The 24,946-nt window shown below is 36.2% G+C and overlaps 2 protein-coding genes across 2 annotated transcripts in view; both read right to left on the bottom strand.

Annotated features, from left to right (window-relative positions):
* The window catches only part of LOC126817143 (ubiquitin-protein ligase E3C), a 477,264-nt gene that overhangs the window by 356,334 nt on the left and 95,984 nt on the right, over nt 1–24,946 (bottom strand). The window contains exons 6-7 of the mRNA XM_056100098.1: nt 4,931–5,043; nt 2,913–3,070 (exon numbers count right to left, since the gene is read on the bottom strand). Of these exons, the coding sequence (XP_055956073.1) occupies nt 2,913–3,024 (112 nt within the window). The 5' untranslated portion in view covers nt 3,025–3,070; nt 4,931–5,043. The remainder of the gene's footprint in view (nt 1–2,912; nt 3,071–4,930; nt 5,044–24,946) is intronic.
* Nucleotides 19,732–21,252, bottom strand: LOC130012383 (E3 SUMO-protein ligase ZBED1-like; the record flags this gene model as incomplete). The annotated part of the gene is made up of 1 exon (XM_056100214.1): nt 19,732–21,252. A coding segment is annotated over one exon (1,521 nt), but the record flags the coding sequence as incomplete, so codon positions are not given.

Below are 24,946 nucleotides of genomic sequence, written 5' to 3' on the forward strand. Positions count from 1 at the left end.
GAGACTTTGTTTATGGAGTGATGAGGTTAATACTGTAAAACAATTAATCTGTCAATCTGTTGAGGCTATTTAATGCTTGGCAGCGAGTGCTAATAATTAATGTATACAAATGTCAAAACTTCGAGCGGGGGGGGGGGGGGAATTTAGAGTCATTAACTTCTCGAGACTTATTACAAATGACAAGTTCTATTTGAAATATTTATGTGGTCTTAGTGAAAGAAAACAATGTTGTGGCTATCATTCCTGGGTTGGAAAGTCAGGTATCATATGAAAACGAATACCGATTAGTAATTTTTTGAACTGGTTCAACAGTGCAACCGAACCGTGACCGGTTAACCGAGTGACCGTTTACATCCTTATCCTAACTCAATATAACTTGTATCATACACTCAATATAACTTTCCATATACATACAGTAGAATCTAAATGAAATGAAATGAAAAGGGGTTTAACGTCCTACTGTTCTGCTTCTAAACTGGGCTAATGATGTGTGATGAGGGAAATTTTGCCCGGGCAGTGGCCCTACGGCCTACTCTTATATCGAATTCCATCTTTTACGTGCACGCCAAAGTGTACACAGGACCTCGATTTTTTATCCCATCGCACGACTAGACAGCTGTCCTTACAGTAGAATCTGTACGAGCGGCCACTCCTATTCAGCGACATCTCCTTGTAAGCGGTCACGAGAAATCCCCCCTGTAGAAATTCTATTGTTCCATCTCTTTAATCAACGGTCACTCCTGTAACACGGCCAGCGGTCACTATTTTACTAATTAATTTAGCAAAATAGCGCTTGTTCAACGGCCATTGTTGAATGATACCACCTTGTCATACTGATCAGGTAAAACGAGCTGTGAACCCGGGATTATCTGTTAATTAATCTTTTGTTTTATTAAATGACAAACCCTGATCATTGTTTTCACACGTAACGAATGTACCGTCAAAGCCGAGTTTTGTCACGATCATTTAGTATCCATTTTCCATTGCCACTTTGTTGCTAAACAGAAGTTTTACCACCTCCTATATTATATAAGAATTACACCACCTGAAAATGGTTTTACCACCTCCTATAAATTCAGCGATGGTTTTTTGGACATATGCGTTATTGATAAAATAAAATTAATTCATGAATTGTCTTCACAAAAATGGATAAATATTATCGAATACATCACAATGGTAGACAGTAGTATCAATGTTGGTACAAAATGACACGTTTAGAGAAGATATGTCAGAGTTTTGAGTCAAAGAAATTTTGTTCTAACAAGTTTTAGCGACGACCAAATTTACCGATGCAAGTATTGATGTTTGCTCCCAATAATGCACCCAAGCGTAAAATTTACTTGATGTCAGCACTAACTAACACTGAGATTTTATTAAGAGGTGACTCCTGTTAAGCGACCAGTCATGACATTTCCCTGAGTAGTAAGTGCAGGTGGACCGCACTATGTAAAACAAAAATCTACAAGATAAACCTGCGAACAAGACAGAAAATAGACATTGCAAACAAGAAACACATATCAAATCAAGTGAATGGATCCGGGGGCCAGCCGCAAGCGTCCTCTGCGATGTACAGTCACGGACCTGTTATGGTACAGGCTTCACTAAAGATAGGTTGCCAGGCATATTTTTACTTTTTTCGGTAATGAAACATTTATAATACACTAAAATCTGATTAAGGGTAACAACTCATGAAGTAATTATCAGAAAACCATTAGAATTTGTTTTCTTTTTATAAAGTTCTGCCCCATGCTAACGTTTAGTATACAAAACTTTTAGTATTATGGATTTAGCTGTTCAAGTCATAAAGATAGGTTGCCAGGCAACGAAACATACGCCCACAGCAGCTATATCATCCGGGCAGTCAGCATGAGTTGTCACATATTTTTACTTTTTTCGGTAATGAAACATTTATAATACATTAAAATCTGATTAAGAGTAACAACTCATTAAGTAATTATCAGAAAACCATTAGAATTTGTTTGGTTTTTATAAAGTTCTGCCCCATGCTAACGTTTAGTATACAAAACTTTTAACATCATGGATTTAGCTGTTCAAGTCATAAAGAATCATTGAAAATCAATATACTTATTCGTCTCAAGACCTTAAACAATGTGTATAAATTTAAAGTCGATCGGATATTAACTTTAGCCTCTGGAGCATCCACAAGATTTTTCAAAGTGATCAGGGGCCATAACTCTGGCAAAAATTATCTGAAATCGCTGAAAATCAATAGGCTTCTTCGTCTCATGGTCTTCAACACTGTATATAAATTTAAAGTCAATCGGATATTAACTTTAGCCTCTAGAGCGTCCACAAGAATTTTCAAAGTGATCACGAGCCATAACTCTGGCAAAAATTATCAGAAATCGCTGAAAATCAACAGGCTTCTTCGTCTCATGACCTTAAACACTGTTTATCAATTTAAAGCCAATCGGATATTAATTTTAGCCTCTAGAGCGTCCACAAGATTTTTTGAAGTAAGGATTATAACTCTGGCAGTAATTATCGAAAATCGCTGAAAATCAATAGGCTTCTTTGTCTCATGACCTTAAACACTGTGTATAAATTTGAAGTCAATCGGATATTAACTTTAGCCTATAGAGCGTCCACAAGCAATTGTGGACACCGGACGGCCGGAGGTGACAACAATATACGACCACATTTCAATGTGGGCGTATAAAAATGGTCGGATATTAACTTTAGCCTCTAGAGTGTCCACAAGCAATTGAGGATGCCAGACGGACAGACGGACGGGGCGACGAAAATATACGGCCACATTTCAATTTGTGCGTATAAAAATGATTTACAAAAAAGATGTAACAGAAATAATGCGACCAATAAACGCAAATAACCTTGTAATATATAGTTATCCAGACATCTTTATTATTCATTATTGACCATAAATAACTCACCATGAAATACAAGAAACTGTAAAATATGAAAGACTATATGATTGTTGTGTTTGCCAGATAAACATGTATCTTTATATGTAAAATGTGATGTAAACACCTCTAACATTCTCATTGGTAAAGCTATAGGTTCACAAGTAGTTGCTATATTCGTTAAATATCTGAAATTAAAAAACATTATACTTTGCAGTAATGTCACCTACATGTATTTACCTATAGTAGTGACAGGTATGTTGTGTGAGACAGCTGACAATATTCGTTAATTTGTATTTCAAATATACATGTAACATATATTTTTACCTTTGAATACTTCAATATAGGCTTGTGTGAACAAACTCGCTTTTTGTGCCTTTAATATATATACTATTCAAAAAAAGTAGGGGATATTTGATTTTTAAGTGTTATTAAAGTCACCTAATGAAACTGACGAAGAAACAAATGACAAAATGAAATGAAGTTCACATTCATCGATTTATTCCAAATGATCGTTAGACTAAGTAAGGCACAGACTGACCATTATAAGGGTAAAATGATACCCGGGGTCAAACAGCAAAGTTACCACAGCATCACAACCAAGTCAGTAACGGGTAAATCCTCCTCTGTTTGCCAAACAAGCATTGATCCGACGTGGCATACTCCTAATGAGACGTCTAAGGTCATTTTGGTCCAGATTGTCCCATTCCTGTTGCAACGCAGCAGCAAGTTCTTGGACATTGGCAGGACGTTGTTGACGTTGACGTAACCTCTATCCAAGCATGTCCCAGACATGCTCGATGGGGGAGAGGTCGGGACTCAGTGCTGGCCAAGGTAATGTGGTGATGTTCTGTTGTTGGAGGTAACCTGTAACGATCCTGGCCCTGTGACATCTTGCGTTGTCATCCTAGAAGATGAAACGGCGGCCATGACGTCGTGCGAACGGCACAACATGGACTGGCAAGATGTTGTCCCGGTAGTACTGGCCTGTAACACGCCCTGCAACAACATGTAAAGCCGTTCTTCCAGCATCAGTGATGCCTCCCCACACCATAACAGAACCACCCCCAAATCGATCATGTCTGATGACGTTAACGTCTTGGAAGCGCTCGTTTCGACGACGCCACACCCTCCTACGTCTGTCCAAAAAATCAACAGTGAACCTTGACTCATCTGAAAACATCACATTGCTCCAGCGTCGATTATCCCAGTGTTGACGATCCCTACACCAACGACGTCTTGCCTGAATGTGATGATCTCTCAAACAAGGGATCACGCGAGGACGTCGGGCGCGAAGGTGACCCCTATGCAGTCGATTCCGAATCGTCTGGCCACTCACTCTCACACCAGTGTCTGTTTGAAGACGAGCGCTGATCTGATTTGCTGTGATGACACGATTTCTCAAGGCCAAGGTACGGATAAATCGATCCTGGGCTTGAGTTGTCGCCCTTGGTCGACCTGAGCGTGGTCTGTCCTGTACAGATTGTGTATCACGGTATCTGGACCATAGCCTGCTTATGACAGACTGAGAAACATTCATCGTCCGCGCCACAACCGCCTGTGTTGTGCTGATCTGTAGCATGCCAAGGGCACGTAACCTTTCATTTTGGGTAAGCCGACGCATATCAAAATTTGTTTTCTGGTCACTAAAACAATTAAACTGATGTTTCCACCCTGGAATTCAATGCCACAATGACTGTAACATTCAAAGTCAGAGTCGTGCATATCTTGGGTTGGACCCCCATGATGATCCCAAGCATCACCTGCATTCCATGCGGTAGCTATTGGTGCGTTTGGGCGTCACATGTAACTGGAAATGTTTCTTCTGTTAGGTTCTATAGTGACTTTTTTCGTAGTCATTTGCATATTTTAGTATTATGCCCCCAAAATCAAATATCCCCTACTTTTTTTGAATAGTATAGTTGAGCATTTATTTTTGAGTACGATGTGTTTAAAACATGTATAAATTTTATGACTCATTAATTCCATCATTTGCCGTTATATAAAGATACAATAAATTCGCTGATAATAAAATACTTCAGTGTTACCGTATTGATATCTTTAACAATCTTTCTAGATGATATAATCCTCCTTGATGAATATCATCTACATACTTTATATATTCTAATTTTACTTTCAATATATGTTGGAATATCAAATTCTAAAAAAAAAGAAAGAACAAATATTACTATCACATAAGTACAGATGTTAAGACAACAGGAAATTTTGAAATGAAATCTAGTATAAGGCTTGCAGCCAAAAATTCTAGAGTGAAATTCTGCTACATGGTCCTCCCCTGCTAAACAAACTATACATTTTTGGAAAGCTTATAACATCAGGAACACAAATCCTGAGAGTTCCAAGCAAAATGTTATCACAAAGTCGATTAGGGCCTGATGAAAATCAGCATAATTGCTGAAATGAAATGAAATGGGGTTTAACGTCCTACTGTTTTGCTCCGAACTGGGCTAATGAAGACAGGCATACGCCATACAGTGTGCTATGAGGGAAATTTTGCCCGGACAGCGGCACTACGGCCTACTCTTATATCGAATTCCAACTGTCAAGGGATCTTTTACGTGCACGCCAATGTGTACACAGGACCTCGGTTTTCCGTATCATCCGAATGACTAGACAGCTGTCCTTGTCAGGCCCTCCGTCCTGCATCACTGACAAGGGGGAACCATGCCGGAAAATCGGGATGAACTTTCTCGGCCAATGCAGGGATCCAACACCCGACCTCCAGGCTAGCGAGCCAGCGCCTTACCCACTGAGCCACCGTGATCCCCAGCAGCATAATTGCTAAATAAATATGAAATTAAATATTGGCGAAAAAACCTGATGCCTTCATCCTTTGCAAAAAATATGGTATTGGTTAAATTTTGATTTAAACCAAAATACAGAAACATAATGTACAAGGGAATATACAGAATGGGTTCCTTAATGTCGCTTGATTTTTTTATCTATTTGGCCACTACATCGTCGCTCTCCTTCGGCTTCATCCTCAAAATTGATTCTGTCATTATTATACTAGTTATGTTTGGCCACATTTTGAAGCAGTTCTAATATTTGTCCCCATACCATTTCTGGTTATTCATCTCAGACGTCGGTTTGAAGGTTGGTTTTTATAAGAATACGACTAGCTGAATCCAAAGAGCTTGGGCATCCCCCCGCCCCCAAAAGTGACGGCAAATTCCGCAAGGAAGCCAAATTCAAAATGGGACCTATTTTTGAGAGAAAATCATAAAGTCCCCTGTATAGTTTTTCATGGTCTCCAAATTGAGGTATTAACATAAAATATGTTCCACCCAAAGGTATTCCAATACTATATTCGCATTGACAGTCATGATTGGCAGGACATTTCGAAATGAAATGGGGTTTAACATCCTACAGTTCTGCCCCAACTGGGAAAATGAGGACGGAGGGACATTTCGATGTTAGTTATATTATAGTAGTAATGTGATGGTGTATTACGTTAAACTGGAGGTTTTTGAGGTCGCCGAATTCATATCTGAACTGCTAAATGTAATATTTTCTTCCATGGTCTACTGAACATAGATATTTTGTCAAATTTGAGTACCATATTGGTGTTTTGTTCGGTCATGGCACATTTTGCACTTCAGATGTTAATTTGCCTGCCCCGAAAACCTACTATTTGACGTATTATGCCATCACATTGCTAACATCGAAATTTCACGCCAAATGTGGCCATATTTTGAATGAAGTCATCATATTGGAATACTAATTTGTATTGGCATCATCTGGATTCTGAATCGACACATACTAAAGATATATAATCCATCAAAACACATTAGGTGGACTTTATTTCATGGCCCGCGACAGCGACATCCAGGCCCTGGGACAAGCAACTGGACAAAATGTTTTGAAATACACAGTCTCAAGCGTCACTTGGCTTATATCTGAAATAACTGGAGGTCACTTTGCTAAAGTTCATTGGTTGGAAAAAGGTTCGCAATTGCCAAAAATATCGAAAAACTTTCGCTTTCAGTTTCGTTTTTAATGATCGGATACCAGTCAGCCTACCTAGAGCGATCATTCATTCATTGTAGCGTTCTTCAGGCCCGGACTTGGTCCGGATACCCTGACGGTGACGATAACATCAAACGGAACGAGAACGGGTCAGAGCTCCATGGCACTAAGGCCTGTGCAGGTGACTTATAGTTTTAAATTTACCAATTTTTCCAAAAAAGGTGAACTGACAGAATCCGATTCTAATCTTACCAATGGAACTAGATACCCACATTCAGCAAAGTTACCTGTTTTCTTCTGCTTTACTATCAAGTAACAGTGTATTTTTTAATTACTTTATACCAACAAATGTTTTTTTAAAACATTACAAAACAATTACACAGCATACCTCCGGGACCCTCTAGACTCCGAGCCCCTGGACAAGTATCCCAGTTGCCCCCCACCCTCTCTTACAGCTCAACCTGGTGTTTGACTACCGGAGTAGTACCATTAGCCTTGCTCATCAGCTAAAACGTAAAAAAATCGGGTAGACCAGTTTTCATCTTTTTGAACTCTGTGGTATTGACTTCCTGTCTGTCCACATGAACGGGAGCCCCAAAACGTAACTTTTTAAGTGTAGCTTTTAGGAACACTACCAGGGAGTGCTTTTCGCATTACAGCCCAAATTGTTTTTTGTTTTTTTGTAACACATCTCAAGTACATCTGTGTCAAATTATGAATCCTTATGATGATTTGGGGGATTAACCTACTTCTGAGTGGTCCAAATGTGAAAATTGGTCAGCCCCGCCCATTTAACCTGTGACCTCTAGAGGGTCCACAACATTCATATACCATATTTTAACGCTATTTGAGTACAAGGGGCGGCCATTTTGTCTGTCAGTTGTGATCCTATTTTTACGAAATTCGAATTCAACCATCCTTAGGGTGTAACGGTGATATATTCAAACAGTTTTTGAAATCAGATAAAAATTATAAAATCAAAATCAGAAGAAAATTGTGACCTCTAGAGGGTCCACAACATTCATATACCATATTTTAACACTATTTGAGTACGATTGGCGGTCATTTTGTCTGTCAGTTTTGGTCCTATTTTTACGAAATTCGAATTCAACCAGCTAAAAACACGATTTTCCGTACAATCAGGGGCCATAAGTCAGGATGTTACAATCCGATATGTACGAATATCGAAATGAACCGAGATCTTTGTGTTATAAACTTACATTTGAAGTTTCATCAAAATCAGAAGAAAATTGTGACCTCTAGAGAGTCCACAACCTTGATATATCATATTTTTATGCTATTTGAGTAGAAGGGGGGGCCTCATTGAACTCAACCATCCTTAGGGTGTAACGGTGATATATTCAAACGTTTTTTCAAGTTTCAACAAAATTGGATAAAAATTGTGACCTCTATAGGGTCAACAAGCTAAAAACGCAATTTTTCGTACAATCAGGGTCCATAATCAATGAAGTTACAGTCCGATACATGCCAATAACGAAAGGAACCAACATCTTAGGGGAGAGAAACCTATATTTCAAGTTTCGTTGAAATCAGATAAAAAAGTGTGACCTGTAGAGTGTCCACAAACAATTGTGGACGGACGTTCGGATGGACAGGGGCGACGACAATATACGTCCACATAAAAATGTGGGCGTATAAAAACGTTTGTTGACCAAAACTTCCGGACAGAATGACCACCCCTCGAATGCAAACAGAGTAAAAATATAGTATATCAGTAGTAAAAGTGTTATTTGTAAGTTTAGGGCATAGATAACTCCCGAATTGGGAAATTTGTACAAGTATCGGTAAAATTCTAGTTATCGCAACAAATCTAACACAAAGAGGCTAAAATCTGTAGATACGGTGTGTTAATTAACTGGGGTAAGAAATTGACTGAAAGGTGATTTAATTATCGCTAGGGGTGAAAATCTCTGGGACGGTACGTTTTCTGTACCGGGTGTGTTAATTAACGATCGGGTTAAAAACAACTGACACGATGTATATTCTTTGTTTGGTGAGTTTTCTCGAAAGCGTGTTATAACTGCACCAAAGGTGTTTTATCAAGGACCAACGTGTGATTTCTTGTACGACCGTGTGTTTTACAAAGATCAGTCTCTGTTAAGCGTAGGTCTTTATACATGGATTTATACGCGGGGTAGTTACGTATATGCGTATTTCATGTCTTGATGAGTACTACGTGTTTTGTACTTCGTACCATAGTCGGACTGCAGTTATTTATATATTTGATCTTTTTTTGTGGGTGTAATTTGTTTACAAATTATCGTGAGTACCACTGAACTATAAATGCATGTATCTTAAAATTGATCGCATGCAGTATCGTCATTTCCCGTTACCATAACCAACCTCAATTTGATTATCCGATATATTCAAATCTCCATTGATATCAGATTAACGAAGCTTGTTTTGAAAGCAAGTTTATCAATGTAAAATTGCACAATTAATGAAATCTGTAAGTTTTCGTCACTGCTATATTTACTACACGTTGGCGTATTAATATATAAATGTATAGTTTCTTGCCGGGGTCATAGGATAGATAGGACCACCAAGAAAAAGTAATTTCCTCACTATATATAACAAATGATAACTCACATATCAAATAACACTGATGAAAATAGGGACATGCGCCCGCTTCCACCCACAGTGATATTTCCCATTGCCAAATACTATTCAGATTCGATCTGTGCAACAAGCTCGTCTTTGAAAGAACAATACTGATATATGACCTAATATTGAGACGTTTGTTCATATAGCCGCTTGTTTTCGATTGTATGAAATAGCTTTACTATTTTACTCCACAGTACTAAGAAACCACAGGTTCTGTGTCGGTTCGTGCAAGCTTTTCACACAGAACTGTTCTTTGATGTTGAGAGGCGACACACAGTTAGCTCTGCTCTTTGATGTTGAGAGGCGAACTGTGTCTCGTGCACAAATGAATTAGCTGATAAAGTTGGTTGGAATTGTTACAGTTTATTCCAATAAGTACAACAACCAGCGGCTGCCAGGCAGGATACGTCCACATTTTCGAGAGATGGATAGAGAACAAGCTAAAAAGAAAGTGATTTTTTTCTACAATCAAGGGCCATAATTCTGGAAATTACAATTCGATATGTGCAAATATTGAAAGGAACCAAGATCTTTGTGTTATAAACTTACATTTCAAGTTTCAACAAAATAGGATAAAAATTGTGACCTCTATAGGGTCCACAACCTTGATATACCATATTTTTACGCTATTTGAGAACGAACAGCGGCCATTTTGTCTGTCAATTTTGGGCCGATTTACACGAAATTCGAACTCAGTCGTCCTTAGGGTGTAACGGTGATATAATATTACGGCTTTTTAAATCGGATAAAAATTATGACCTCTATAGGGTCCACAAGTTACGGTCCGATATACACAAACATCGAAAGAAACCGAGATCTTTAGGTTATAAACCTACATTTCAAGTTTAAACAAAATCGGATAAAAATTGTGACCTTTATAGGGTCCACAAGCTAAAAACATGATTTTTCGTACAAACAGGGGCCGTAATCCATGAAGTTTTGATCAGATACATGCCGATATCGAAAGCAGCCGAGATCTTTTGGAGATAAACCTATATTTCAAGTTTCGTCAAAATCAAATAAGAATTGTGACCTGTAGAGTGTCCACAAACAAATTGTAGACGGGCGGACAGGGGCGACGGCATAATACATCCACATGAAAATGTGGGCGTATAAAAAGGACAATTTTGTAATGTGGGTGGTATATTCAATTTTGATCTTATTGCAATGGATAAATGTATGGTTCACTTTTCGAGCATCTCATTTAAATAAAGCTTGATATTCTATTAACATAATATGTATATATTATACATTTCATTTTTATCTCATAGGAAATTTTGGTGAGTATCTGAAACGAAAAAACTGTCCAAGTCATTATATTATGTTGTAATCAGAGAAATGTTCAAACAAAGAAATGAACTAGACAAGACAAAGAGTATAAGCAATACCATTATTTGTTGTCACATATTGATGTTTATATGCGTTCATAATTAAATGTTTTAATTAAATCGTAAAGTATGAATTATGTGCTTTATTTTAAATCGAATTGGCAATTGGTATTAGTCAAAACATTCGCTGCTACACGCATATAGCTTTGCTCCAATAATGATAATGGGGTTTTAAAAGAAACATAGCCATAACTCTAGACATAATAAACAGAAATTGCTTCTTCGTTTCACTAATTTAAATAATACATATAAATTTCAGAAAGATCGGATGATAACTTTTGGTGTTAGAGCGTTCACATGGTTCAATAAAGTGAAACAAGGGCCATAACTCAAGACGTAATGAACAGAAATTATTGAAATTAAATAGCCTTCTTTGTTTCACTAATTTAAATCATACATATGAATTTCATACAGATTGGGTGATAACTTTTGTCGTTCAAGCGTTCACAAGGTTAAATAAAGTGAAACAAGGGTCATAACTCTATACGTAATCAACGGAAATTGCTGAAATTCAATAGGCTTCTTCATTTCACTAATTTAAATAATGCATATCAATTTCAAACAGATCAGATGATAACTGTTGTCATTAGAGCGTTCACAAGATTCAACAAAGTGAAACAAGGGCCATAACTCTAGATGTAATTAACGGAAATTGCTGAAATTCAATAGGCTTCTTTGTTTCACTAATTTAAATAATGCATATAAATTTCTGACAGATCGGTTGATAACTTCTGTCAGAGCGTTCACAAGGTGCAACAAAGTGAAACAAGGGCCATAACTCTAGAAGAAATTAACAAAAGTTATTGAAATTAAATAGGCTTCTTCATCTCAGTAATGCAAACAACATACATCAATTTGAAAACAATCAGATGATAAATATACTCTGTAGAGTGCACAAGAAATTGTGGACGACGGGCGAAAGGACAGGTGCGACGGCAATATACAACCACATTTCCATGTGGGCATATAAAAAACGGTTGATCATTGTTCAAGGAATTGGGTCCTACGACGTGTTTTGAATATTTAGTGTTATATTAAATATCCAGCGTATGGAGGCTCGGCTTCTAAATGTGAAACTAAGTAGGATAACACAAATAATACAAAGTTTTATTTTGAAGAAAAGTGTTAACAAAAGAGAATTACTTTCGCTGTTGGGTCATTTGAATTTTGCAGCTCGTGTAGTGAGACTCGGTAGCTCTTTCGTGTCGTATTTGATTACACTGTCTACCAAAGTTAAAATTAAGGAGGCGTGTAGGCTAGAACTTCATATGTGGTTCAAGTTTCTTAGACATTGGAATGGTTCGTCCTTTTTCTCGGAACAATAGTTTACCTATGCCCCGGATATAGAGTTGTACACAGATGCTTCTCACTAAAGGCGTTGGTGTTTTTTTTAAGGAAAATGGTTTAGTGGTAAATGGCTCCCGGAAATCTTGACTTCAAAAGAATTCTCCTTAGCCTCGTGGGAAATGTATCCAATTTTAATAGCAACTATTTTGTGGGGTCACAACTGGGGTACAAAGCAAGTAGTGTTTCATTGTGATAATGAAGCAACTGTACAGATAATATGCAAGGGTAGAGCCTCTTATAGATGTTCATTAATCAATACATTTTTATACGCCCACATTTGTTTACCTTTGTGTTTTTCATAAAACTTTCAGACTATGCACCAAACAATTACATACTCAAATAACTTATTTTCACCGTAGAAGTCAAAAACACACATTTTGGTATAACAATTTAAAGTAAACATAACCAATATTAAAGGTGCAGTGCCATATGATTGGTCATATAAGTTATGTGAAAAGTTCACTTCCTCTGTGCCTGTTCAGCAAGAGAAGACTTGTACATCCACACTTGACACTTTTAAACCAGTTTCTGTAGACGAGGTAAAGAAGTTGGTCATGAATGCTCCAAACAAGTCTTGTGGACTTGACCCAGCTCCTACACAACTAGTGAAGAAACATGTGGACTGTATCGCCCCCTAGTCCATCCCATATTGATGAAACCTGGACTTGAACCAATCTTGAAAAACTTTTGGCCCGTTTCCAACCTACCGTTGATGTTCAAAATCCTTGAAAAAGTTGTGATGAAACGTTTACATAAATATCTATCTCAGAACTCATTATACACCGATAGACAATCTGCCTACCGGCCTAATCATAGCTGAGAAACAGCTCTTCTTTGTATGAACAATGACATTACCACTGCTATTGATTCTAGAAGTCATGTATTGCTCTCTCTACTCGATTTGAGTGCCGCATAGACTGAAGAATTGCTTCAGCCTATCTGGGACAGTTTTGAACTAGTTTACATCATACCTGAGTGGTATGACTCAATCAGTTGTCGTTAATGATGATAATTTTTCTTCGGAAGAAGTATTGATATGTGGTGTTCCCCAGGGTACGGTTTTGGGCCCGGCCTTGTTTACGTTGTATACATCTCCCATTGAGGAGATCATCACCAAGCACAATCTAGATGCCATGATCTATCACTATAAGATTGGTATCGTTTAATATGGTTGTTTTAGCGCGAATAACGATGCATACAGTTTAATTTCAAAACATCGTTTGATAATTGATAATAACGCTTGAAAATTACAAAAATCGTTTAATTAGTACTATCGAGAGGTGTTTAGAAATGGGGTATCCGTTTACTTATCTAATGGGTTTAATTACTAGCCGAGCACTTTAATTTCCCGAGACGCGTAAAAGAATTAACACCCGATGAATTTATCTACAGGGTTTAAATATTAGACGAAGCGTTTAATTTCCCGCAAGTCGTTTATCCGATCGTTTATTTTGATTTCGATTATTTACGTATGAATTACGAATAGAAAAGGTGAATATAAAAAGAAAATGCACAACCATCGATGCTCGCCTTACCGTGGTCGTAGTATTATTATCCATTATCCATTTAAAAAAATATGATTGCACCATTGACAAATACATCAAAAACCGGTAAATCACGTCCAATGTTATTATACCATTGGAAATCGGTAAAGCACATCCCAGGTAATGTATTTTCTTTAATTGTTGTTAGTTAGTTCTATTTTACGTCCGCTTCCACCAAGGTGATATCGCAGACAAATTTAAATCACAAAAGAATGAAAATAGCCTTCCACCTTCACGTCGCTAGAAGACCTGGCAATGTACACGTGTCACTGTGATAATCTCGTGAGACTTTTTCACTGGCGCCAAATAGTCGATCTCTATACAAGATGTCGCTCATTTTCAGACAAAGCTACAGGAATGGCTTCCAACAGTATCAAAAGGATACCGTAGTATTATTAATTATCCATTATCCATTTAAAAAAATAATGATTCCACCATTGACAAATACATCACAAGTCGGTAAATCACGTCCGAGGTAATTATACATTTGGAAAGCCGTAAATCAAATCCCATTCGTTCGTTCGTTCCTGGAGTTTTACATCCAGTTCCACCTGAGGTGATATCGTAGACAAGTCACACACATCCCACTACTACCTGTTGTTTTAACGTTCGCTTCCACAGAAGTGATATCGCAGACAAGCACACATCCCAGGTAATGTATCTGTTGTTGTTAGTTAGTTGTATTTTACGTCCGCTTCCACCGAGGTGATATCGCAGACAAGGTAATGTATCTTCTTTAAGTCACAAATGAATTAAGTTCCACCAGTAGACGTCACAAGCAGAGAAGTCAACCCCAGAAGTCAACATCAGATAATAATTTTGCTAACCCCACTACGTTTCTACTACATTCTGTAATTTAACTGATTTATACTATATCCAATATAACGTTTTGATTAATTAAATGAGAGTAAACACTTTTACCTTGTAAATTTATACCAGTTTGCGATTTATGATTACAATCTTATACAGAAGATTTTAAATTTTATTGTAAATAATTTCCTCGGGAGATGAATTTATATAAGCCCTGGCTTGCTTTCAGATCCCACAATCATATAGTGTACTTTTATAATATGTAAATATTTATATAATAAATTGTGTCAGAACAAAAAAAAAACATATCACATTAAACCAAAGGTACATTTATCACTATTACAATATATGTACATGTATGGTATTAAAAAAATAATGTGTGTAGGGGAGGCCACATAACGGGGATTGGACAGCAGGGTTATATTTTTCTGTCAAGTTGGGTACTAACTCAAAATCAACATTCCCGAAACGGATTTATAAATCAAACAAAACAAATATTTAGCTGTGATAAATTAATAACAAAGAGCAAATTGTATGTATTTATATGTATGCACACTAAACACTAAAAACAATCACAAATAATGCAGGTGGGAAGTGATAAAACAATAGCATTTGAGCAATCAAAGCATTAATCCATACTGTAATAACGGAATGTGTATTCAAAAACATGGTTTCATATAGTACCCAGACAGGTGGCCACAGGTGGGAATTAATGAAACAATAGCATTCGACCAATCAAATAATTAATCTTTACTGTCACAGCGGACATATATGACTTTGTGTTGTACGTGTATTTTCAAAATAACCATCGGATGACTAAAAAGTGAATCGCTCACAATGGCGTGTATACACAGACCCTTTCTGTAATTAATGTGTATGGGGACATAGATTCAGAGGTGATTAATGACTAATATGATAATCGTAGTTAAAAGACGAATCTCAATACCTTTTTTACTGTGCATATATATAAATATCTAATAATTATTTAATCCCTGTTTTAACTAATCACAATGTAAAATATTGCACCATATATACACAACATGTTATTGTCTGCGATATCGCCTCGGTGGAAGCGGGTGGTAAATAAAGCGATCTCAAACACTTAAATATATCCGATTCGTCGGTTCGCGAGAAGTGCAACGAAATTATCATGGCAGAACTTGTAATGTTTTTAGGCTCATGCAGGTGGGTCACAGAATTGCCCTGTGATATGAGATCAAAGAATACATTTGCACGTAGCTGATTTTTCGAGACGTGTTGTATTCAATTGTTAAGACTACGTGGTGCCTTAAATAAACCAACATTACCAACTTCTAACAGGTTCCATTGATTTATCATTTATTTTATGACAGTTTAGACCACAATGTGTTACGATTTGCATTATGGTATTCTAAGCTGATTCTTATACGGAATTCGAGGTGCAATGATATAAATTCGGATTTGAGTGGACAAGTTAACACAATCATACATGTATGTGACCGTAAGCTTATTCTCGGTCTTTTTCATTTTGATTTTAATATTTTATCAAGAAAAACATACATGTAACAACTTTTGGTCAGGTATCACAGCTGATTACATGTCATTTGGGACTCACGTCATTTGGGACTCGCGTCATTTGGGACTCAAAAAAATATGACCACGACATTTGGGACTCGGGTATACAACGTTTGGGACTTTGAATTTTATTTCAATAATTCGCTTGCGCATAGGGGTCTTTAGCAGTTGGAGGAAACCGGACCATTATTTATAAAACTGTCCATTATTTATTGAAAATAATGGACAGTTTTATAAATAATAGACGATTGTTTAAGAAAAGCGTACATTCTCCTATATACTGGTTAAAAACATCAAAGGGTGACGTCATATCTATGTTTTAATGAATATTAAAATATAGATTTGAAATTTAAAACAGAATTATAAAATAACATATGACCTAGACATCGGTCATATATCCCCCTTACTTCAAAGAAAAACATGACCCCATGTTTAAAGCATTAATAAAATCAAAATCCTTATTTTTCGATTAATTAAAGTAACATAATCTATCACTATTTTCATGATAATAATTTCTATTTCTGTACATAGGATTCCTGTAAGGCCTAAAATGATGTTCTTGCAAATTGTACTGGTTAACGTTTTCATTAGGTAAACGTAATCTGGGTCATTGTATTCTATTTGAATTCGCATTCATGTATTGTTGAGCACTATAATCTAGTTCCTCCTCCAGAACCCAAAGTTCCTGGACAATTCTTCCACTGAATGAGATATTCTTGTATTGTGTTCTGAACTCTTTGTCTAAGCACTTTGTCGGACACTTGTACAGGTGGATTTGTTGAACAAATTCCTACATGTCGATGGTCTTGACTGCTGGTACTTTTGGCACTAGAACTTGAAACATCTTTCATCGCTGCCTCACTGTCAAAATTTATTTGACAACCTTTATCATGGCCCCATTTAAAGCGGAAATTGCAAATATTTAAGTTATATTTTTAAAATTTATTAAAATAAAGCCTGAAAATAGATGGTATCCATAAACAGTCCTACTTTGTTAAAGAATAATCCTATTAATCCTATAATTCACTATTGCCAGCTGAGAAATTGGCAAAAATATCATTTTCCTCTTTATTTTCAAATGTTTGATAAAAGCTACTCCATGGTGGGGAATAGAAAACAAGGGAGGTAATTGTGTTATTATTTCCTGTGTAAATGAGTTTTAAGTGTGAGAATGACACCTATGATCGTATAATTGTGAGTTGACAACCTAATGAGCAAAAGACATAGAAATAATTACGTTTTGACTTTCTTAGAAAATTTGCAATTTCCGCTTTAAAGCTGATTTCTGGTAGTTGATTCAGATTTCTTATTGCTGCTACTGCTGCTGAAGGAAGAATAATGTTGATATCCATCCCTTCTTCCAAATATGTTTACAATTTATCTCGCTTAGCTGTACCGGAATCAAGAGTAGACAATTTTGTTTACTCTTCCCGGCGTCTCACCAATGGTTCGGGGCTATTCTTGGTTCGAATATGCACTTCTTCCCGGCTACAATGTTTTGAGAGGGATTTGAAGCAAATTTTTAATAGATTAATTGGCTTGAATATGTTTTTAGCCCAAATATATCATCACATCATACAGTTTCTACATGGGAAGGCATCACTAACATAAACATTTACATTTTCAAGATTATTACGTGAAATGAAATTCCCGTTTATGGAATATTTGTTTATGACACATTGATATCAAATCTCGTAACGACAATTCATCAATCTAAATGTTAAAAAAGATTTTCATAACAAGAAGAGCTTGCCTATAATATATGTTTATTCGACATACTACTTGTATGAAATACACTGTTTAAGTTAAGCAAACTGTTAATAACCAAACCCAGTCTTTCATATTGAGTTCTTTTGTACAATTTGGAAAATGGCAGATCACTAACTATATTTCACAAACTAATGTCTAGGTCCCACTGGGGAAAAATCATTGGCGATATGGAGATAAACAACTTTTCTCCCGATGGCTCCCTATGTTTTTGTCCAAAGAAACGGAGTAGTCCCACCAGGGTGGTCCGGTGAATGTGCACTGATGCTTTGACTATGGTCACAAAATTTCTGTCAACCACTCCCTCAGTCAAGCTAGCATACAATAGCCGTCACACAAGCTGTCGCGTTGCCAGTTAGTGATACCCTGACATTTTTGTCCAGTGCTTGCCCCATGGGTGTTTTTGGGGGGTATTCCAGTATTTTTCTAGTCAGAATGGGCGTCTATACTTTCCATATACTGTAGAATCTGTACGAGCAGCCACTCCTATTCAGCGACATCTCCTTGTAAGCAGTCACAATAAATTCCCCCCATAGAAATTCTATTGTTTGTATTATCTCTTTAATCAACAGTCACTCCTTTAACGCGATCACGGTCACTATTTTACTAATAAATTTAGCAAAATAGCAATTATTCAATGGCCATTGTTGAATGATACCATTGTGTCGTACTTTGTAGCCGCTAATCCCCTGATTAATAGTTAATTATCTGCCCCTCCCCCCCTTACCGACAAAGTAAAAGAATGGTGCTAATGCACTTTTGCACACCTAGTATCTGCCTTGTTCGTAGAGACTTGAAATTTGCTGAGGGTGTTCAGGGTGTCCAATGGGGATCTCACACCAAATTTCAGACCAATCGGTCAGTAACTTTTGATTTTTCAGACAGACAGAGCTTGTCATGCCGCCATGTTGATTACTATTGTCAATAGTATTGAGAATCGAATACCAAGACACTAATATGACTTGCTGAACACCAAGCAAGCTTCTACCATCACTGATCATAAATAATAATAATAACGATTTTGTTAAGTAGCTGTTCTTTAAGAATGTAATACTGTAGCAAAGCAGAATTTTAATATGTTTATAGGTTTTATTATGTCAAGTAATATAGTGTACTGAGTAAGTGCACCTTTAAACTAACAAACTGACACTAATTTTACTTGCAATTGGCCTATAATAACATCTCTCCTTTAACTTGGCTTGTAAACCTGTACTGTTTTCTTAGAGCCCAAATCTTGGGGTGAGTACAATTCAACTCCCTTGGTTACAAGCAAGTTTTCTTTTTATCTAAACCTCACTTTGGACATCTGACATTAGATAGATTTCGAAGTGTAAGGACATTTTATTTAAATATATAGAAAATAACATGTAAAGATAGGGCTGTGTATTGCGGCCCAAAATCGTATTGCAATATATTGCGATACCCGAAAAAAAGTATTGCAATATATTGCAATACTTTCAATAAAAGCATAATTTATTATAACATACGTTTTATTTTGAAGAGTTTTATTGTCCATATAATAATGAATAATATACATGTAGATACGGACGGAAGTGTTTGTAATATTTAAATATTTCAAAGATGTTCACTTTACTGGGAGGGGAACATATTTGAACCTTTTCAAGCTTATTATAATAGTTTAATATATTGTTATTTTGTCTTTGATAAAAACAGTTAAATAAATGACTTCAGTTAACAGGAACCAATTTTGTACTATCTAAATGCCAAAATAGCACATAAAAAACTAACAGAAAAAATAATAATTATTAACTGTTGACTAGTTCACACACAATCCACCTTTTGTTTAGGTAGGCTACCATTACTTTAATGCACATTCTTCTTAAGGAATATTAACATATCAACACAACTTGGTTTCAAACAAGATCTTTGAGAAGAAACAATGTCCCCTGCTGTACTAAATACCCTTTCTGATGGGACTGAAGTTCCTGGGACACAAAGATAAACTTTAGCCAATTTAGATAAATACGGATATTTATTTCTTTGGGCCGACCACCAAGTAAGTGGATTTGTCGTTAAAGATATCCCTATTTCTTCTCTATACTTGGCCATTTCTTGTTCCACAATTTCAATGACAGACATTGGAGAGTGGGGTGGAGCTAAGGTGTTGTATGTATCACCTAAAATGGATATTATTCCAGATTCAGTCTTGGATCTCTTTGGTTGGGTGGCTGTCTCAGGACTATTGACAGAATCATTATCTACCAAAACCAATTCTTTACTTCTGCTAATTTGTGATGAATTTTGGACAACAACATTATTAGAAGCCTCAACTGTAACTTGGGTATAAAGTTCCAGTTTTTCATCATCCTTCAGGAATGGAATAGATTTAAACCTTGGGTCCAGAAGTGAAGCTTTTTGTAAAAACATCCTAACTTCCGGATCCTGATAGCGCTTGCTCAAATCAGTGGTAACAGCAGATTTAAGTTCACAAATACATGCATTATCGTCATCTTTATAAGACATTAATGATAATAATTCAAAATAGATAGGCAAGATCATAGAAGCCGTTGGATGTTTCTCTGAACACATGACTGTAGGGACAGTTTTCATTGGTTTCAAGCAGATTAAAATATCTTCTGCTAATGATATATCAGCATCGATCAGGTTTGACAAATCCCTCTCTTTACCCCTTAAGTCCTTTGATGTTAAGGCGCCGTATACTCCAGCCTGTAATTCTAGGAATCTTTCAATCATATCTGCAGAACTATTCCATCTTGTACAAACATCAATTATGAGTTTCTGATCTGGCAGGTGTTGTGTTTTCAACTTCTCTTTAAGAACTGCACATGCTGTTGTGCTTCGATGGAAATAAGCAACAATTCGCCGAATCTTTGCAAGTAGACAGGAAACTCTTTCAACTAATAATGCCTTCTGAGCTGCCAAGTTAACTGTATGAGCGAAACAGCCAAAATGAACTTTATAATTGCCTTGTGCTGCCATCGTCCCCATATTTCGTGCATTATCTGTGACTAGGCTTGGTTGATCTGATATGTTCCATTCCTTAATAGCGTCACTCAATACAATAGCCAAGTTTTCACCTGTATGACTTTCACAAAGTTTTCTCGTCTGTAGAACATAGTTAGCACGTTCCCAGTCTTCTGTAATAAAAGTTGATGTGATTGTAACATAGGATTCTGTTGAGCGACTGGTCCATGAGTCTGTTGTTAAACCAACATGGGCAGCTTTTTTAACCTTGTCTAAAACAAAACTTTTTGATTTTGTATACAAGTTTGGAATAAGAGTTTCTGAGAAGTAACTTCTTGACGGAATCTTGTATCTTGGCTCCAATTCGTATATTAATTTTCTAAAGCCTTCATTTTCTACAACAACAAAAGGTCACAAATCCTTTATTATGAAGTTTGTAATGGCTTTTGTGATAGCCGTAGCTCTCTTAGACCTGGGTGACAACTGCGTATTTTTTTTAAAGACTTCCAGAATAGTTGGTTGAAGTGACTCTGATGACTCACAATCCCCACCTCCAATATGCATACCCATGTCCTCACTGGTTTCTTTCTTTTCTGAAAATGCCACAGGATGGAAACTGAGAACACTAGGATGATGTTTTATCATGTGTAGTGTTAGGTTTGTTGTATTATTACAGTATTTAACACTTGCATAACATTTTCGGCAAATTGCATAACTTTTATCATGGTCAGTTTCTCGAAAACCAAAATGTCCCCAAATTGTGGACTTTCCTTTGCTGTTAGAAACAATTTTATGTGAATTTCCGGTCGCAGTAGAAGAAAGTGATTCATTAGTCGACAATTTTGATGAACATGGCGATTCACTGCCAGTAGCTTGTATTTGTAATTGAATTTCTCGATTAAACATCATTGCCCTATCATTATTTACGTCTAAAACAGTTTCTGCACGTTTTAGTGATGTTTTGCTGAGTAGAAGTGGTATATCTGCATCAACAACTTCTGTAGTGATGTCACAATTTACACCAACTATGCTAGCCGGAATAGTAACATTCTTCAACGATTTTAGTTGTGAACCATCTCCAAATTTAAACAATTTTACACTGTCTATTGTTTTTACTTTTTTCATTAAATGGGTTGGCAATCAGTTGATGTACTTATCCAGCCATTTGGAACCACATACAGTTCTAGTACAGGCAGTGTCGAGAACAGCACAACCAAGATATTCTGTCATCAGTATTTCATTAATAGAAGGATTTTTTACAAACAAAGTAATGTTACATTATATTCCATATATGCCCTTCGGGCATCTCGGATTTATATTGCATATTTCTCATTGTTCTTTCAAACCATGCACAATCGCTCAAACTTTAAAGGCTAAAAAATAGCTCACCGAATCGGTGTGTATAAACGATCACAACACTTTCAGTATTGTCTTTTTCTCTTTTGATCTAGACCGTGCACATTCGTGTGTTCGTGATAACGCTGTTATCATGTTCTTAAATTTTCTTTCCATTGTGTTCAATGTGTGTTGATCATTTATGTTTTATCATGGACCTGTATTTTTAGGTCCATTTATATTATCTACCTTCGTTTTCATCGACAGGTATGAGGTAGAATCGCTGATTCACCGGGTTTTTTTGTTTGTTTTTAGTTGCGGTCATCACAAAGTGTTGACTTTATTTCACTCTTTTTATGGAGGAAAGCGATTTTTAGGGATTCTGCGAGGCAGATCTTTTAAATGGTCATAATGGAACCACAAACTTGCTAGATTTAATGTCGTAATTATTATACGGCTTTTTTAGACAAGAGATTATAATATATTCCCCATGAGTGGGACAATCGAGAATAAACCGGATGTTTACAACAGCAGTCCGATGATGGAGGTATACTTCCGATTCCGAACTCGATAATAACATTTTTAACATACCCATAGGTAAAAACGAGCGTAATAACGGAAATTTTCCGCTAAAAGGTCTGTAAAGGCCTTTAAATCTCATAAACGAGAATTGAACGCCAATAATATAGTTGGTTTGTAACTTTATCCAATTCAATTGTGTTGAGTTGACAGAATTTGATTGATATATGATCATGTTCATAATGAATAAAAAAAATTAATGATGATAATGATGATCGTAATGTTAACATTATATTACCGGTACTGATTATTAACATAATATTAAAAATAATAAAGAGGGTTACCCTTATATTAGTAGTAATAATAAGTATATAAGTAGATCAAATAAAAAGGTTGTTATTAATAAGCCTGCAACAAATAATGTCGTTACGACAAAATGAGCCGTTACGGCCCCTGCTATAGTATAGGCTTGAATCATAGTGAAAGTAATATTAATTTCCATTATTACCGGTACTGATTATTAACATAATATTAACAATAATAAGGAGGGTTACCCTTATACTATTAGTAATAATAAGTATATAAGTAGATCTAATAAAAAGGTTGTTATTAAGAAGCCTGCAACAAAAAATGTTGTTACAACAAAATGAGCCGTTACGGCCCCTGCTATAGGCTTGAATCATATTCATAGTGCAAGTAATATTATTTTGCATTATTACCAGTACTGATTATTAACATAAAATTAACAATAGTAAAGAGGGTTACCCTTATACTAGTAGTAATAATAAGTATATAAGTAGATCTAATAAAAAGGTTGTTATTAATAAGCCTGCAACAAATAATGTCGTTACGACAAAATGAGCCGTTACGGCCACTGCTATAGGCTTAAATCATAATGCAAGTAATATTTTCAGGTGGTGGCATTTTAGTAGATAAAAATGAATTTGAGTTTCTTCAAAACCAGGTTTCCTTGATGTCCAATCTTCACTGATTTAATATAACAATCCATCTTAAAATCAAAGTCTTGATGGTAATTGATGTTCATCAGTCTGTTAGGTCGGCTAATAGACCTGCATCACATGGTTTTGAAGATGCGGTATCAGTACATCATGAAGATAAAAAGTATACAATAACATTTTAAGTACCGGTAACTAATTATGGATCAGGTTTAGATATCATGGATCCTCAAAGTTTGTATGATGAATTCATGGAGTAAACATAAGAAACTAAGTTTGACATCCCCAAAATCTTTTAGGGTGATGATGTCTTTAATGATTCTGTGATCAACCAAGATACCAATAAAAAGGGTTGAGAAAGAGTAATTGACATTCTACTATCCTCTATCAGTTAAATGCAAGAGATTGTTGCCACCTTTGTTGGACCAGGATATTTGTCATGCCCTGCCCTAAGCGGCTCAGGATTGTTATCTTCAGGAGGTTCTAAAACTGTTATGTCTGGGTTTATGCCCTCTGATACCTCTTTTAAATAAAAATATTGACCCTGAGGTAGTCCTCTATTGTAGATTCTATCATAACCTTAGGTAAGGCCCATTTAGAGTTGTCTCTGAAGCAGAGATTATTTCTTGGGAAATATCGCAGCAAAAGGTAGCACCCAATATATTGAACAACAAGGCCTGTTGTTGACACTTTGTCCGGCTGGATTGTTCAGGCAGGCCCTTCAAGGGCTGTCATCTCCAACTGGAGCAGGGCGAGAGGCAGATTACCTCGCCAAAACTACCACTAGACATTGGAAAGTAATAAATATTTTATGCTGGACAAATTTATATATTACTGGGCCACTATTACCTCAGATCAGTGAATATCGTTAGTGGTTATAAGATTGACTTTATTTCAACTCATTTATTCAGAAGGCTATTCCAAATAGCCTGCTTTTTAATCATAAACAGATGTCTTTAATGGATGAGGAAGTCATTTAAATGATATTTAAGAAAGCCATCGATTCTGTATCATCAGCATACAGTTATATTATTATTATTATTATTAAAAAAAAAAAAAACTGTTTAAGCAGGAAACACTGGCAATTGCCCTAAGGCTATTAAACGGAACGATTTTTTAACATCCATTGATATTAAAGAGACTTATTTTTCAATTCCTGTTTGTCTTGATCATCGAATATATCTACGTTTCAAATGGCGAGATCAAGTTTATGTGTTTACATGTTTACTTTTTGGTCTTTCTTCGGTTACAACATACATGTATCTTTACAAAAATTCTCAAAC

This window comes from Patella vulgata, chromosome 4 (genome assembly GCF_932274485.2).
Source record: "Patella vulgata chromosome 4, xgPatVulg1.2, whole genome shotgun sequence".
In the NCBI taxonomy this organism is placed as follows: Eukaryota; Metazoa; Mollusca; class Gastropoda; family Patellidae; genus Patella; species Patella vulgata.